The sequence below is a fragment of the Amblyraja radiata genome, chromosome 2 (genome assembly GCF_010909765.2).
Source record: "Amblyraja radiata isolate CabotCenter1 chromosome 2, sAmbRad1.1.pri, whole genome shotgun sequence".
Classification (NCBI taxonomy): Eukaryota; Metazoa; Chordata; class Chondrichthyes; order Rajiformes; family Rajidae; genus Amblyraja; species Amblyraja radiata.
The window spans coordinates 119,093,577-119,110,056 of NC_045957.1; the positions used below are offsets into that span (position 1 = coordinate 119,093,577).

Consider the following 16,480-nt stretch of genomic DNA (forward strand, 5'->3'; position numbering starts at 1 on the left):
ACGGGTGCTTGGCGCTTCTGACAGCGCGTTCGGCGAGACCATTACTCTGTGGATACTCGGGACTGCTCGTGACGTGTTGGAAGTTCCATCGGTCTGCGAAAAGCTGGAACGTGTGGCTGGTGAACTGCCGACCGTTGTCGGTTCTCAGGCTGACAGGGACGCCGTAGGCGGAGAAGTGTCTCTTCAGCTTCTTGATGACCATCTCAGACGTGAGGGAGGTCAGCTGGTCCAGTTGAAACCAGTTGGAAAAGGAGTCGACTAAAACGAGGTAGTGCTTTCCGCACCATTCGCCAGCGACGTCCAGGCCGGTGCTGGTGGAGGTCGTTGCAGAAGGGACTGCCTCTGCCGATGAGGCGCAAGGTTGTTGTAAGTGGGGCAGGAGGCTATGCGGTCCCGGATGTACTTGGCCATTCAAGTTCAAGTGAGTTTATTGTCATGTGTCTCTGTATAGGACAATGAAATTCTTGCTTTGCTTCAGCACACAGAACATAGTAGGCATTTACTACAAAACAGATAAGTGTGTCCATATACCATAATATAAATATATATTATATATATATTTTCCCGGCTAGTAGAACAGACTATGAGCACATGCCAGTGTGGCATTGGTTCCTGGGTGTCCACTGTGTGCCTCTTGGAAGTATTTATCGCGTAGTGATGAGGGCATCACTACCTTGTGGCTACAACACCATCCTGAACCACCAGTTCATCACGGACCAGGAAGAACGGCTGCGCCTCTGTTGGCGTGTTGGATTGTTTGTCTGGCCAGCCTGTTTTGACGATGGAGTAGAGAATCCTGGAGGGTATCGTCAGTGGCAGTATGCGCGGCCAGGGTGCGCAGTTGCTTGGTGGAGATAAAATCAACACCGAACACAGTGAAATTTCCCTGTTCGTAGGGATGTTGTTCACAAGATGCCCGAGGTGAACGAGAGTGGCCGCGAAGTGCATGTTCTTACCCTTTTTGTAGGTAATAGCGAAATCGAAACACCTTCACGGTCGAGACGGACCACCAACCGCTGGTAACAATCCTGAACAAGCCGATATCCGCATCAAAGACTAGTGGGTCGGGCTTTCGACAAGAGGCCATCATAAAGCAAAATAAAAACTCACAAAAATGATATACAGAAGGATCAAACCACTTCTGACACCATGTAGATGTACACCAGACACAGATTGTGATTTAAATTCATCTTTAATCAGCACTGAGATTTTAACAGCATAAAGGGTGGTTAGTTGTCAGTACATCCTGGCTGCTCGAACTGAACTGTGCTGGAAGCAAGTGTTAGTATAAGTGTCACAGTGGGGTGGAGTTAGTGATGCTGGCTTGACATGCATCATCAATCTACAGTTTGGGTAGATGCACAGAGTCTCTTGCCCAGAGTAGGTGAATGGAGGGCCAGAGGACATAGGTTTAAGGTGAGGAGGGGAAAGATTTAATAGGACACTGAGGGGCAACATTTTCACACAGAGGGTGGTGGGTGTGTGGAACGAGCTGCCGGAGGAGGTAGTTGAGGCAGGGATTATCGCGACGTTCACGAAACATTTGGGCAGGTATCGGGGATATGGGCCAAGCACAGGCAGTGGGACATGTTGGCTGGTGTGTATCTTTAGAGGAAACCGGAGCACCCGGTGAAAACCCACACAGGTCACAGGGAGAAGGCACAAACTCCGTACGGACAGCACCCGCAGTCGGGATCGAACCCGGGTCCCTGGCGCTGTGAGGCAGCAACTCTACCACTGCGCCACCATGCCTCCCTTGTGTTCATTTCCCCCCCCCCCCTCAGATGCTGGTTGATCCGACGAGTCCCTCCAGCGCATTGTGCCATTTCTCAGGATTGCAGTTTCTGCCGTTCCTCATGCCCCCGCGTTTAACACGGGAGGAGTTCAGAATGGACCTGTTCTACGCCTCGCATCGACTATCTACGAACAGCTCCTCCAACACTCTCGCTATCCTGGAGGGCTGACCGGTAACCATGGCAACTCCTTCACTGTAGCTGCTGTCGAGTTATAGACAACAGACAATAGGTGCAGGAGTAGGCCATTTTGCCCTTCGAGCCAGCACCGCCATTCAATGTGATCATGGCTGATCATCCACAATCTGTACCCCGTTCCTGCCTTCTCCCCATATCCCCTGACTCCGCTATTTTTAAGAGCCCTATCTAGCTCTCTCTTGAAAGCATCCAGAGAACCTGCCTCCACCGCCCTCTGAGGCAGAGAATTCCACAGACTCACCACTCTCTGTGAGAAACAGTGTTTCCTCATCTCCGTTCAAAATGGCTTACTCCTTATTCGTAAACTGTGGCCCCTGGTTCTGGACTCCCCCAACATCGGGAACATGTTTCCTGCCTCTAGCGTGTCCAAGCCCTTAACAATCTTATATGAGATCCCCTCTCTAGAGCCCTTAGAGCTCTATCTAACTCTCTCTTAAATCCATCCAGTGATTTGGCCTCCACTGCCCTCTGTGGCAGGGAATTCCACAAATTCACAACTCTCTGGGTGAAAAAGTTTTTTCTCACCTCAGTCTTAAATGGCCTCCCCTTTATTCTAAGACTGTGGCTCTTGGTTCTGGACACACCCAACATTGGGAACATTTTTCCTGCATCTAGCTTATCCAGTCCTTTTATAATTTTATATGTTTCAATAAGGGGTCCCCTCATCCTTCTAAACTCCAGTGAATACTCATATGACAGTCCGGCCATCCCAGGGATCAATCTCGTGAACCTACGATCTTGTGAACCTACGAACCACGAACAAGCTGTGATAACCTTTCAGTCCCTCAGTTGGCAAGATTCCATCCGGCATGACTTCAACGCATGCAAATACTCTGGGTTACTGAGGAAGTTTTGCCTTGCAAATAGTTTCTGGTCATCGTGACTTCTGATTCCCGTCGGTTTCATTTCCTTCACTCCCAGCATCGTGCCGGGATGTGTCATTGTGACTTTGACCACTTTAGACTTTCGACATACAGCACGGAAACAGGCCCATCGAGTCCGCGCCGCCCTGCGATCGCCCCCGTGCACTAGCACTACCCTACACACCAGGGGCAATCTTTACCAAGGCCAATCAACCGACAAACCTGCACGTCTTTGGAGTTTGGGAGGAAGCCTGGAGCACCCGGAGAAAACCCACGTGGTCACAGGTAGAACGTACAAACCGTCTCAGTGTACTGCTGCTATACACTTGTACTGTATCTGAGATGCTTACCTAAGATGTATCTTAGGTCATAAGTGACAATAGACAATAGACAATAGGTGCAGGAGTAGGCCATTCGGCCTTTCGAGAAAGCACAGCCATTCAATGTGATCATGGTTGATCATCCACAATCAGTACCCCGTTCCTGCCTACTCCCCATATCCCCTGACTCCGCTATTTTTAAGAGCTCTATCTATCTCTCTCTTGAGAGCATCCAGACTTTTTCACACAGAGAGTGGTGAGTCTGTGGAATTCCCTGCCTCAGAGGGCGGTGGAGGCAGCTTCTCTGGATGCTTTCAAGAGAGAGATAGATAGGGCTCTTAAAAATAGCGGAGTCAGGGGAGATGGGGAGAAGGCAGGAACGGGGTACTGATTGTGGATGATCAGCCATGATCACATTGAATGGCGGTGCTGGCTCGAAGGGCCAAATGGCCTACTACTGCACCTATTGTCTATTGTCTAACTTACCCTTGACAGTCGCTCTCACAAGTCCGCTTTTATTTTTCTCGCCGATCGGCGCCCACAGAGAGCAACGATATGTTCCCAGGTCTTCACTGGAGACGTTGTAGATGGTCAAGGTGTAGGGACTGACGGATGAGGCTGTGACAATCATGGTGCATCCTAAATAGCTCCTCACCCTCTTCTCCCTGAAATTCTTCAGAACAATGCCTGACAACCTGATACCATCGTCACCTACCTACAGAGGCATAAACAGATGAGGGAGAGTTAGTCAATGATCCAATGATGCATGATCCCAACGTGACTTTCCTGTCCCGAGGCCTCCTCCATTGTCAGAGTGAGGCCCAGCGCAAATTGGAGGAACAGCACCTCGTGTTTCGCCTGGTCCGCTTACACCCCAGCGGTATGAACATTGACTTCTCTAACATCAGATAGCCCTTGCTTTCCCTCTCTCTCCATCCCCTCCCCCTTCCCAGTTCTCCCACCAGTCTTACTGTCTCTGACTACATTCTATCTCTGTCCCGCCCACTCCCCTGCAATCGGTCTGAAGAAGGGTCTCGACCCGAAACGTCGCCCATTCCTTCCCTCCATAGATGCTGCCTGTCCCGCTGAGTTACTCCAGCATTTTGTATCTACCTTCGATTTAAACCAGCGTCTGCAGTTCTTGCTTACACATGCTTTATCATCACATCTAACTGGGTACAATAAAATGCTTTGTATACAACCAGTCAAATCATTGGATGGGGAAATAGTTGTTGAATAATATATTGAATATAATATTTGTTTGACTTTCATTATGGTGGTGGGTTTTGTTTTTAATTATTTTGTATTGTACATGTTATTGTAAATTGAGTCATAGAGTGATAGAGCGTGGAAACAGGCCCTTTGGCCCAACTTGCCAACATGTCCCAGTTACACTAGTCCCACCTGCCAGCGTTTGGTCCATATCCCTCCAAACATGTCCTATCCATGTACCTGTCGTAACTGTTTCTTAAACGTTGGGATAGTCCCAACCTCCTCTGGCAGCTCGTTCCATACCCCCACCACCCTCTGTGTGAAAAAGTTACCCCTCAGATTCCTATTGAATCTTTTCCTCTTCTCCTTAAACCTGTGTCCTCTGGTCCTCGATTCCCCTACTCTGGGCAAGAGACTCTGTGCATCTACCTGATCTATTCCTTTCATGATCTTGTACACATCTATAAGATCACCCCTCATCCTCCTGCGCTCCAAGGAATAGAGACCCAGCCTACTCAACCTCTCCCTATAGCTCACACCCTCTAGTCCTCTGAAGAAGGGTCTCGACCTGAAATGTCAACTATTCCTTCGCTCCATAGATGCTGCCTCACCTGCTGAGTTTCTCCAGCATTTTTGTTTACCTCAGACTATCTTTGATCGGACTTTGCCGGCTTTACCTTGCACTAAATGTTATTCCCTTATCACATTTCAGTACACTGTAAATGGCTCGATTGTAATCATGTATTATCTTCCCGCTGACTGGTTAGCACGCAACAAAATGCACTGTAACTCGGTATACGTGACAATAAACAAAACTGTAAACAGTGCAAGTTCTTCATGAACTCAGCCTTGAGCTGTTTTTCTTTATGAACTGGTTGAGCCAAGTTCATTTTGAAACTATCTTGGGCGTCTTCTGATTGGGTTTCGAGTTGGGGCAAGTTCAAGAATTTATAGACGTTGATTAAGTGAACAAAGGGAGCAATATTTAAAACTTGGATATGTGCCAATATGTGTATTGCAAACTGTAAGAACAGTCAACAGTCCCATTGCCAAGTTTCGAGGCCCTGAGCTATAGGGAGTGGTTGAGCAGGCTGGGGCTTTATACCTTGGAACGCAGGAGGATGAGGGGTCATCCTATAGAGGTGTATAAAATCATGAGAGGAATAGATCGGGTAGACACACAGTCTCATGCCCAGAGTAGGGGAATCGAGGACCAGAGGACATAGGTTTAAGAAGAGGACGGAAAGATTTAATAGGAACCTGAGGAGTATCTTTCTCACGCAGAGGGTGGTGGGTGTATGAAACGAGCTGCCCGAGGAGATCGTTGAGGCAGGGACTATCGCAACGTTTAAGAAACTTTTCTTCTCCGTGTCATCTTGTCGTGGTGGAGAAGCTCGTGTGGTCATGAGATCCTGAGAGCGATGCCGTCTGGAGCTATGCTCCTGGTAGGGCCACCCATAGAAACATAGAAAATAGGTGCAGGAGTAGGTCATTCGGCCCTTCGAGCCTGCACCGACCGCCATTCAATATGATCATGGCTGATCATCCAACTCAGTATCCTGTACCTGCCTTCTCTCCGTACCCTCTGATCCCTTTAGCCACAAGGGCCACATCTAACTCCCTCTTAAATATAGCCAATGAACTGGCCTCAACTACCTTCTGTGGCAGAGAATTCCAGAGATTCACCACTCTCTGTGTGAAAAATGTTTTCCTCATCTCGGTCCTAAAAGATTTCCCCCTTATCCTTAAACTGTGACCCCTTGTTCTGGACTTCCCCAACATCGGGAATAATCTTCCTGCATCTAGCCTGTCCAACCCCTTAAGAATTTTGTAAGTTTCTATAAGATCCCCCCTCAATCTTCTAAATTCTAGCGAGTACAAGCCGAGTCTATCCAGTCTTTCTTCATATGAAAGTCCTGACATCCCAGGAATCAGTCTGGTGAACCTTCTCTGTACTCCCTCTATGGCAAGACCCTGTACAACTGCAGTAGAACCTCCCTGCTCCTATACTCAAATCCTTTTGCCATGGCGGTAAGAGCGAGGGGGAGGTCCCTGACAAAGAGCAATCCGACCAAGACCTCAATGGTGGAACAGGCGGAGGACGATGGCTGACCTTAGTGGAGCATCACAACGGCTGGGAAGGCGGATGAAGGCTGCAGCAGAAAAGACTGTGCACCAGTCTCCCCACGTTAAACAAAGTCACGCACAGGCGTTCTCCGGAGAGGACAGTCATACTCGTTTCGAGTGACCGCCGACGAAGAAAATTTTGGACATGGTACATGGATAGGACCGGTTTAGAGGGATATGGGCCAAACATTTTTGGGCGGCGTGGGCAGGTTGGGCTGAAGGGCCTGTTTCCACGCAGTCTCACTCTAAGACTCTTTAGTTTAGTTTATTATCACGTGTACCGAAGTTTTTGTTGCGTGCTATCCAGTTGCGGAAAGACAATACGTGACTTGAAACAATGGAATTGGGTAATTCCTGGGGTTATTAACACATTAGCTGGGTTGTTTTTCTGTGGTAGTCCCCACCCACCACGAAGAGTGTCACAGTTTCGGTTCCACTTCTCACATTGCGAAGTGAGCATTTCCAAAAATAACCCCACGAGAGATAAGAGAATTAGGGCCATTCAGCCCATTGAGGTCATCCGCCCATGCAGCCCTACCCATGATAGTTCAGTTGATTAACCATATATAATAACCATATAACAATTACAGCACGGAAACAGGCCATCTCGGCCCTACAAGTCCGCGCCGAACAACTTTTTTCCCTTAGTCCCACCTGCCTGCACTCATACCATAACCCTCCATTCCCTTCTCATCCATATGCCTATCCAATTTATTTTTAAATGATACCAACGAACCTGCCGCTACCACTTCCACTGGAAGCTCATTCCACACCGCTACCACTCTCTGAGTAAAGAAGTTCCCCCTCATGTTACCCCTAAACTTCTGTCCCTTAATTCTGAAGTCATGTCCTCTTGTTTGAATCTTCCCTATTCTCAAAGGGAAAAGCTTGATCACATCAACTCTGTCTATCCCTCTCATCATTTTAAAGACCTCTATCAAGTCCCCCCTTAACCTTCTGCGCTCCAGAGAATAAAGACCTAACTTATTCAACCTATCTCTGTAACTTAGTTGTTGAAACCCAGGCAACATTCTAGTAAATCTCCTCTGTACTCTCTCTATTTTGTTGACATCCTTCCTATAATTATAATAATTGTCACATGTGCTCTCCCCATAAGTGATCTGATCAGAATTGGGCCATTTGGCCCGTCAAGTCTACAAAGGGCCTGCTTCCGCGCATGCGCGAGCTGTACCTCTAAACCGTAATACTAAACGCTGTTTCCACACCCTATCTCTAAAGTCCAAAAGTCTAGTCTGATTAATTATACATACAGAGATGAACATTGACTTCTCCAATTTCAGGTAGTCCCTGCTTTCTCCTCCCCTTCCCAGCTCTCCCCCAGCCCACTGTCTCCGCCTCTTCCTTTCTTCTTCCCGCACCCCACCCCCCTCACACTAGTCTGAAGAAGGGTCTCGACCCGAAACGTTGCCTATTTCCTTCACTCCATAGATGCTGCTGCACCCGCTGAGTTTCTCCAGCATTTCTGTCTACCATACAATACAGAGAGATTGTTTGCAATATTTATCTTTCACCGGCTGATGCCAGGAATCTTATTATGGAAACAACAAACCCGCAGCAGAGAGACAGCGCCCTGTGAATAGTTGGCGACTATAGTGGGCAGACCAGTCTTTCAAGCCAGACAAAAGTGCTGGAGAAACTCAGCGGGTGAGTCGCGCCGCCCACCCAATCACGGCTGATCATCTAAAATTAGTACCCCGTTCCTGCTTTGCCCCCCATATCCCCTGATTCCTTTAGCCCCAAGAGCTAAATCTAACTCGCTCTTGAAAACATCCAGTGAATTGGCCTCCACTGCCTTCTGTGGCAGAGAATTCCATAGATTCACAACTCTCTGGGTGAGAAAGTTTTTCCTCATCTCAGTCCTAAATGGCCTACCCCATATTCTTAAAACTGTGACCCCTGGTTCTGGACTCTCCAAACATCAGATTTTTTTTTCCTGCATCTAGCCTGTCCAATCCTTTAAGAATTTTACATGTTTCTACAAGATGCCCTCTCATCCTTCTAAATTCCAGTGAATACAAGCTCAGTCAACCCATTGTTTCATCGTATATCAGTCACTAAAGGATCTTTGCCGTTCCCCACAGCCTTCAAAGCCGCCCACATCCTTCCTGTAATGGCGACCAGAAGTGCCCGCAAAACTCCAACTGTGACCCGACCACAGTTTGACAAAGAAACAACATGTCTTCCCGACTCTTGTACTCAATCCCCCTGGCCGATGAAGGCCTGCATTCCGTACGCCGTCCAATTGAGTTGCCACTTTCATAGAGTTAGAGACTTGTACCCCCAACATCACCTCTGTTAAGGGTCTTGGTATTAACTGTACATCCAACCTCCCAAAGTGGAAGTACTCACAGATGCTCGAATTAAACCCCTTCTGCTATTTCTCTGCTCATTTCTGCAATTCATTTCCCTGTACGTTAGTTGGTGGCATTGTGACGAATAAGTTTGACTTTGATCTCTATCTTGCTGTATACTTCCTCACACTCTACCATTATTTGGTATCAGTTACAAACTAAAGGGCCTGTCCCACTTGGACGACCTAATCCACGAGTTTAGTAGACCCTAGACGAGTTGAAAAAAATGTCAAGGTTGTGTTGACTCGCCGAAGTAAAAGACCTCATACGGCTATGTCTACGACTATGTCTACGACCTCCTACGGCTATGTCTACGACCTCCTACGACTATGTCTACGACCACCTACGATCCCCCTCGATCTTAGTCTTCCACACCTAAGACCAACTACGACTATCTACGAGTGGAAATTGATCACATGATAAAATGATGTCATGTTTGCATTTTTTATTTCTCGGGCCAGTTACCGACCTACGACTATCTACGACTACCTACGGCTACCATCACAACCTACTACGACCTACCTACGAATAAAAAGTATCACTTTTTTCCATGCTGGCCTTTTTTTAACCCGTGGACATTTTTTATCAGGCTGTAAAAAGTGCCGCGACCTACTTGAGGCCACGTGTACGTGGAGACCACTCAAGAGCATGAGGAAGAGTTACGAAGACCTCCTACGATCTCGTGGCGACCATGCTGCGAGTACGAGTCAAGGGCAAACTCGGCAGAGGTCGCCAATTAGGTTGTGAAAGTGGGACAGGGGCTTCAGTAACCAACCCATCTACATTGGCCTAGATTCTATCATCGCTACTTTTTTACATATCTTTTATTCATAGTCCTCCATATCTCTCCACATCATCGTCTATATCTCTCGTTTCCCTTATCCCCTGACCCTCAGTCTGAAAGAAGGGTCTCGACCCGAAACGTCACCCATTCCTTCTCTCCAGAGGTGCTGCCTGTCCCGCTGAGTTACTCCAGCTTTTTGTGCCCATCTTCGATTGAAACCAGAATCTGCACTTCCTTCCGATACATTGACGTCCAAGTCGTATATGAGCTCGCAAATGATAGGAGCAAAATTAGGCCAGTCTGCCCATCTGGTCTATTCCGACCATTCAATCATGGCTGATCCATCTTTCCCTCTCAACCCCATTCTCCTGCCTTCTCCCCATAACCCCTGACACCTGTACTAATTTGTCTATTGTCTATTCAAGAGAGAGCTAGATAAGGCTCTTAAAAATAGCGAAGTCAGGGGATATGGGGAGAAGGCAGAAACGGGGTACTGATTGGGGATGATCAGCCATGATCACATTGAATGGCGGTGCTGGCTCGAAGGGCCGAATGGCCTACTCCTGCACCTATTGTCTAATCAAGAACCTGGCAATCTCCACCTTGAATATACCCACTGACAACTACCGCAGACTTCTGTGGCAATGAATTCCACAGATTCACCAGCCTCTGACGAATGATATTCCTCCTCATCTTCTTTATAAGGGTACGCCCTTTTATTCTGAGGCTGTGGCCTCTGGTCCTAGACTCTCCCACTGGTGGAAACATTCTCCCCGTATCCACTCTATCCAAGAACTTAATATATATCACAAACAACATATGTCCCAGGCCAGAATCATGTGCTACGTGGCTGGGCATGACTACTGTCACGGGGACTCTTGCATCCCACACTTCTGAACCTCGTGCCTGAGGGGGGAATTAATGAATTGTTTGTTGAGAAGTCACAGGGAAATTCTTTGCTTGCCACAGCCAACGTATGCAAATAGCTGCCACAAAAGGGCGTTGACAAAGTATACACAGTATCCGCGCCAGGTCCCCCTCTGTTCTCCCCCCAGACCCCATTGTTCATTGTTCTTCCCCCTCCCTCAAGGCGGTCTCCCCCCCCCCATGCCGAGTCCTCCTTTGTTCGAGTGACTGGGGTGAGACTTGTCCTTGATTACGCTGGTGGCCTTGCCAAGTACACGTGACCATAACAAACATAAACCCTCTCCCGCATCACGAACGGCGACCATTTATCCTGTAACTGTACACTGTTCCCGATGTTGGGGGAGTCAAGAACCAGGGGCCACAGTTTAAGAATAAGGGGTCAGCCATTTAGAACGGAGACGAGGAAACACTTTTTCACACAGAGAGTTGTGAGTGTGGAATTCTCTGCCCCAGAGGGCGGTGGAGGCCGGTTCGCTGGATGCTTTCAAGAGAGAGCTAGATAGGGTTCTTAAAGATAGCAGAGTCAGGGGATATGGGGAGAAGGCAGGAACGGGGTACTGATTGTGGATGATCAGCCATGATCACATTGAATGGCGGTGCTGGCTGGAAGGGCCGAATGGCCTACTCCTGCACCTATGCCGGCCAGCGGTAATGCCATAGACTAACGCTATCCTACACACACACACACTAAGGACAATTTACATTTATACCAAGCCGAATAACCTACAAACCTGCATGTCTTTGGAGTGTGGGAGGAAACCAGAGATCCTGGAGAAAACCCACGCAGGTCACAATAGACAATAGGTGCAGGAGTAGGCCATTCGGCCCTTCAAGCCAGCACCGCCATTCAATGTGATCATGGCTGATCATCCCCAATCAGTACCCCGTTCCTGCCTTCTCCCCATATCCCCTGACTCCGCCATCTTTAAGAGCCCTATCTAGCTCTCTCTTGAAAGTCTCCAGAGAACCGGCCTCCACCGCCCTCTGAGGCGGAGAATTCCACAGACTCGCCACTCTCTGTGAGAAAAAGTGTTTCCTCGTCTCCGTTCTAAATGGCTTACCCCTTATTCTTAAACTGTGGCTCCTGGTTCTGGACTCCCCCAGCATCGGGAACATGTCACATGTCACGGGGAGAACGTGCAAACTCCGTACAGACAGCGCCCATATGCTGTAGTTGTCCTTACCTTGTACCAACTGATAGCGCTGTAGCCAACCTCCTGCTTCTCGTGTGCATCACAAGGTAACACCGCTCTCTCGCCCAACACAACATAAATTTCCTTTGTGTCTTCTGCGCTCAGAGTGAACAGCAATGCTGTAACAGTGAGGCATTCACAGGTTAGGGGCATCGTCATAGAGTCACAGTCACACAGTGAGGAATCAGGCCCTTTAAGGCTTATGTACAGGCATTCCAATTGTAATAGCATAATGAGACCACAGCCAGGGTCACAGAGTGAAACAGCATGGAAACAGGCCCTTCGGCCCAACTTGCCCACACCCACCCTATCTACACTAGTCCCACCTGCCTGTGTTTGGCCCATATCCCTCCAAACCTGCAACAGACATAAAACGCTGGGGTAACTCAACTGGTCATCTCTGCAGCATCTCTGGAGGAAAGTTTCGGGTCAAGACCCTTCTTCAGACTCAATCCGAAACGTCACCTATTCCTTTTCACCAGAGATGCTGCCTGACCCGCTGAGTTACTACAGCTTTTTGTGTCTGTCTTCGGTTTGAACCAGCATCTGCAGTTCCACCCCACACATTCCCTCAGAACCTATGCACTGAAACAGGCCCTTCGGCCCATCGAGTCCGCACTGACCAGCGATCCCTGCACACTAACACTATCCTACACACACCAGGGACAATGTACAATTTTACCGATGCCGATTAATCCTACAAGCCTGTACGTCTTTGGAGTGTGGGAGGAAACCGGAGCGCCCAGAGAAAACCCACGCAGGTCACGGGGAGAATGTACAAACTCCGTACAGACAAGCATCCGTAGTCAGGATCGAACCCGGGTCTCTGGCGCTGTGAGGCAGCAACTCTACCGCTGCGCCACCCGTGCAGCAGATGCTGGTTTATACAAGTCAAATCAGATATTACAGGCGTAGCGGTAGAGTTGCTGCCTTACAGCGAATGCAGCGCCGGAGACCCGGGTTCGATCCCGACTACGGGTGCTGTCTGTACGGAGTTAGTACGTTCTCCCCGTGACCTGCATGGGTTTCCTCCGAGATCTTCGGTTTCCTCCCACACTCCAAACCCGTACAGGTTTGTATGTTAATTGGCTTGGTACATGTTTTAAAAAAAATTGTCCTAGTGGGTGTAGGATAGTGTTAGTGTGCGGGGATCACTGTTCAGCGCGGACCCGGTGAGCCGAAGGGCCTGTTTCCGCGCTGTATCTCGAAACTAAAAAAAAACCATCAATGTAGAAAGAAAGAACTGCAGATGCTGGTTAATACACAAAAAGTCACAAAATGCTGGAGTAAATCAGCGGGTCAGGCAGCGTGCATAAACAATGATTCAATGCTACGTTATTGTGACAAGTATGTAGGTACAGTGACATTTTTTGTTTTACATACAATGCTGAAGGTACACAAAGAGTCACCACGTATCTAACACCGACAAAGTTACAAAAGTAATCATTACAGTCCCCATAGTCCCTCTTCACAACCTTTAACCCCCACCCCCACCCCCACCCCCACCCTGCTGGGACCCTGTGTGTTCTTGGTACTGAACTGCAGATGCTGGTTCATACCGCAGATGGACACAGAGTGCTGGAGTAACTCAGCGGGTCAGGCAGCATCTCTGGAGTAAAAGGATGGGTGACATTTCTGGTCTGAAGAAGGGTCCCGACCCGAAACGTCACCCATTCTTATTCTCCACAGATGCTGCCTGACCCGCTGAGTTACTCCAGCACTCTGTGAAACGTCACCCATCCTTATTCTCCAGAGATGCTGCCTGAACCGCTGAGTTACTCCAGCACTCTGTGAAACGTCACCTATCCATGTTCTCCAGAGATGCTGCCTGACCCGCTGAGTTACTCCAGCACTCTGCCCTATCCAAGTTCCTGTCTAACTGTTTCTTAAACGTTGTAAGTCCCAGCCTCAACTACCTCGTCTGGCAGCTTGTTCAATACACCTACCACCCCTTGTAGAAAAAAAGTTACTCCTCAGATTCCTATTAAATCTTCTCCCCTTCACTTTAAACCTATGTCCTCTGGTCCTTAATTCACCTACTCTGGGCAAGAGACTGTGCATCTCCACCTGGTCTATTCCTCTCATGATGTTGTACACCTCTATAGGATCACCCCCTCATCATCCTACGCTCCAAGGAATAGAGTCCCAGCCTGTGCAACCTCTCCCTATAGCTCAAAGATAGACACGAAATGCTGGAGTAACTCAGCGGGACAGGCAGCATCTCTGGAAAGAAAGGAATGGGTGACGTTCCTGGTCGAGACCCTTCTTCACACGCGTGTAGTAGCTCAGACCCTCTAGTCCTGGCGACATCCTGGTAAATCATCTCTGCACCCTTTCCAGCTTGACAACATCTTTCCTGTGACATCAGTGCACAGAACTGAGCACAATGTGGCCTCACCATCTATATTACTAAATCTCTGTTCTTGACCGCGTTTGGCCGTCTGTGCTGCGATTTCCGAGAGAACGCCGCCACCTACGGCCGTCATTTTTGGCCACCTCGCTCAGAGCCCCACTCTGCCGCATGTGTGACGAGGATTTTTCCCGTTGATGAAAAATGATAGATATTAATGTTTTTACAAAATTCACCGTTCTCTCTGCTGCCCCTGCTGGAGGGAGGGACTATAAAACCAGGAAGTGGTGTGCCTCAATTAGTCTCTGCAAGATGGAGCTCTGTCAATTAGTCTCTGTCACTGAACAAATGTCTACATCACTGTGAGTACCCTTAATGTGGTTTGAAAATGAATATATGGTTAGTTTGAAGTAAAAAAGCACTGCCTGCAAATGGTTGTTTGGGTTTGGGTTGAAGTAAAAAGGCACTCTCTCTCTCTCCCCTCCTCCCTCTCCCCTCCTCCCTCTCCCCTCCTCTCTCTCCCCTCCTCTCTCTCCCCTCCTCTCTCTCCCCTCCTCTCTCTCCCCACCTCTCTCTCCCTATCCCTCTCCTCTCTCCCAACCCCCCCCCTCCTCTCTCTCCCCCTCTCCTCTCTCCCCCCTGTCCTCTCCTCTCGCCTCTCCTCTCCTCCCCCCCCCCTCTCTCCCCTACCGTCCCTCCCCTAAACCCCCCTCCCCTCCACACACCCCTACCCCCCTCCCTCCCCTTCCCTGCTCCCCACCACTCCCCCTCTCCTCACCTCACCCCCTCAGCACACCCTCTCTCCCCCTTTACCCCCCCTCTCTCTCTCTCCCCTCCACACCCCCTACCCTCTTGCCTCCACCCTCCCCCTCCCTGCTCCCCACCTCACCCCCCTCTCAACACCTCCTCTCTCTCCCCCTCACTCTCACCCTCCCCTCCTCCCCCCTATTCCTCTTTCCCCTCTCTCTGTGTCTGTGTCTCTGTGTTTCTGCCCCTTCTCTCTCTGCCCCCCCCCCCCCCCCCCCCCCCCCCTCTAGATGTGACTGCAAGTTGGGGGCTATGCGTCAGTAGATAGAATGGTTATGGGGTAAAAGGAGCAAATTAATAATATAAATATAATATCAAGGGGGGTAATTAGCTTGAGTGCGGGTGGGGGGTGGATAGTTAGTGTGTGTGACGCTGCATGCAGCAGCCGCCTCCTCCCACTCCCCACAACCGCACGTTGGGGGAACGTTGGTAGTTTTGTGTCTTTTCTTTTCTCTCTTTTATTTTACTTCTTTTTCTTCATTCTCTCCTTTTTTCTCTTTTTTTCCCTTTTTTAAAAATTTAGGTTTCAATGTTAAAATTGAAGCTGTACAATAATTGTATGACTGTTATGTCGATTGTCTTATTCCTGTACAATTGCTTCCAATAAAATAAATTCAACAACAAAAAACACCCGCTGAGTTAGTCCAGCCGTTTGTGTCCCAGGTGAGTGTTTGTGTTTGTTGCAGGTTTCTGTTTGTGACTGCAGCTCCAGCAGACTAATGTGCTTGCAAAGCTGGTGAACGTTTGCACTAACAAGGGAACTAAAGCAAGAACGTATTTGGAGTTGAGCGAATGCAAAGAACATAATAGAATATTAATAACGCACAGAGAATATAATAGAATAATAAATACCAGGTTGCAACATTAAGAAGTGGAGAGTGTTGAGTCCCAGCATCTTCATGCTCGCTGTTTTCACCAAAGATCTCCTTATCTCCTTTCACCATAGAGCTCCTCTATGATCTTTGGTTTTCACTGAGGGCCCACTGGCACACGACTGTTCAAGGCGAAGCGGATCTGATCTGTGGCCCAAAGCGCAACAGCGAGCAGACGCGCAAACTCTGCTGCTTTCAATTCGTTAGGTTTCGTTTCCCCAGATCACAAAGCTGTTTACAAAAAAGAAAGGGACGGGAGCTGCTGCTGGAGGAGGAGCCCGGCGTCATCTGTGGGGAAAAATACACACACACACACACACACACACACACACACACACAAAGCTGCTGGAGTAACCCAGTGGGTCAGATTCAGATTCAGATTCAATTTTAATTGTCATTGTCAGTGTACAGTACAGAGCAGCATCTGTGGGGGAAAGTACACACACACAAAGCTGCTGGAGTAACTCAGTGGGTCAGGCAGCATCTGTGGGGAAAAATACACACACACAAAGCTGCTGGAGTAACTCAGTGGGTCAGGCAGCATCTGTGGGGGAAAAAAGGCTTAAGAGTTTTATTGTCAAAGATAGACACCAAGTGCTGGGGTTACTCAGCGAGTTACTCCAGCACTTTGTGTCTATCTTTGGTATAAACCAGCATAGAAA

General features: G+C 48.7%; 1 protein-coding gene across 2 annotated transcripts in view; it reads right to left on the reverse strand.

Annotated features, from left to right (window-relative positions):
• The window catches only part of cd83 (CD83 molecule), a 35,647-nt gene extending 19,606 nt beyond the window's left edge, over window positions 1-16,041 (reverse strand). For both annotated transcript variants that reach the window (XR_004410310.1, XM_033014353.1), the window contains exons 1-4: window positions 15,920-16,041; window positions 15,799-15,862; window positions 11,781-11,908; window positions 3,661-3,889 (exon numbers count right to left, since the gene is read on the reverse strand). Coding sequence is in view for 1 of the 2 variants with exons in the window: in XM_033014353.1 (XP_032870244.1) it covers window positions 3,661-3,889; window positions 11,781-11,908; window positions 15,799-15,847 (406 nt within the window). In the remaining variant the exon portion in view is untranslated. The remainder of the gene's footprint in view (window positions 1-3,660; window positions 3,890-11,780; window positions 11,909-15,798; window positions 15,863-15,919) is intronic.
• Window positions 16,042-16,480: the final 439 nt, after the last annotated feature.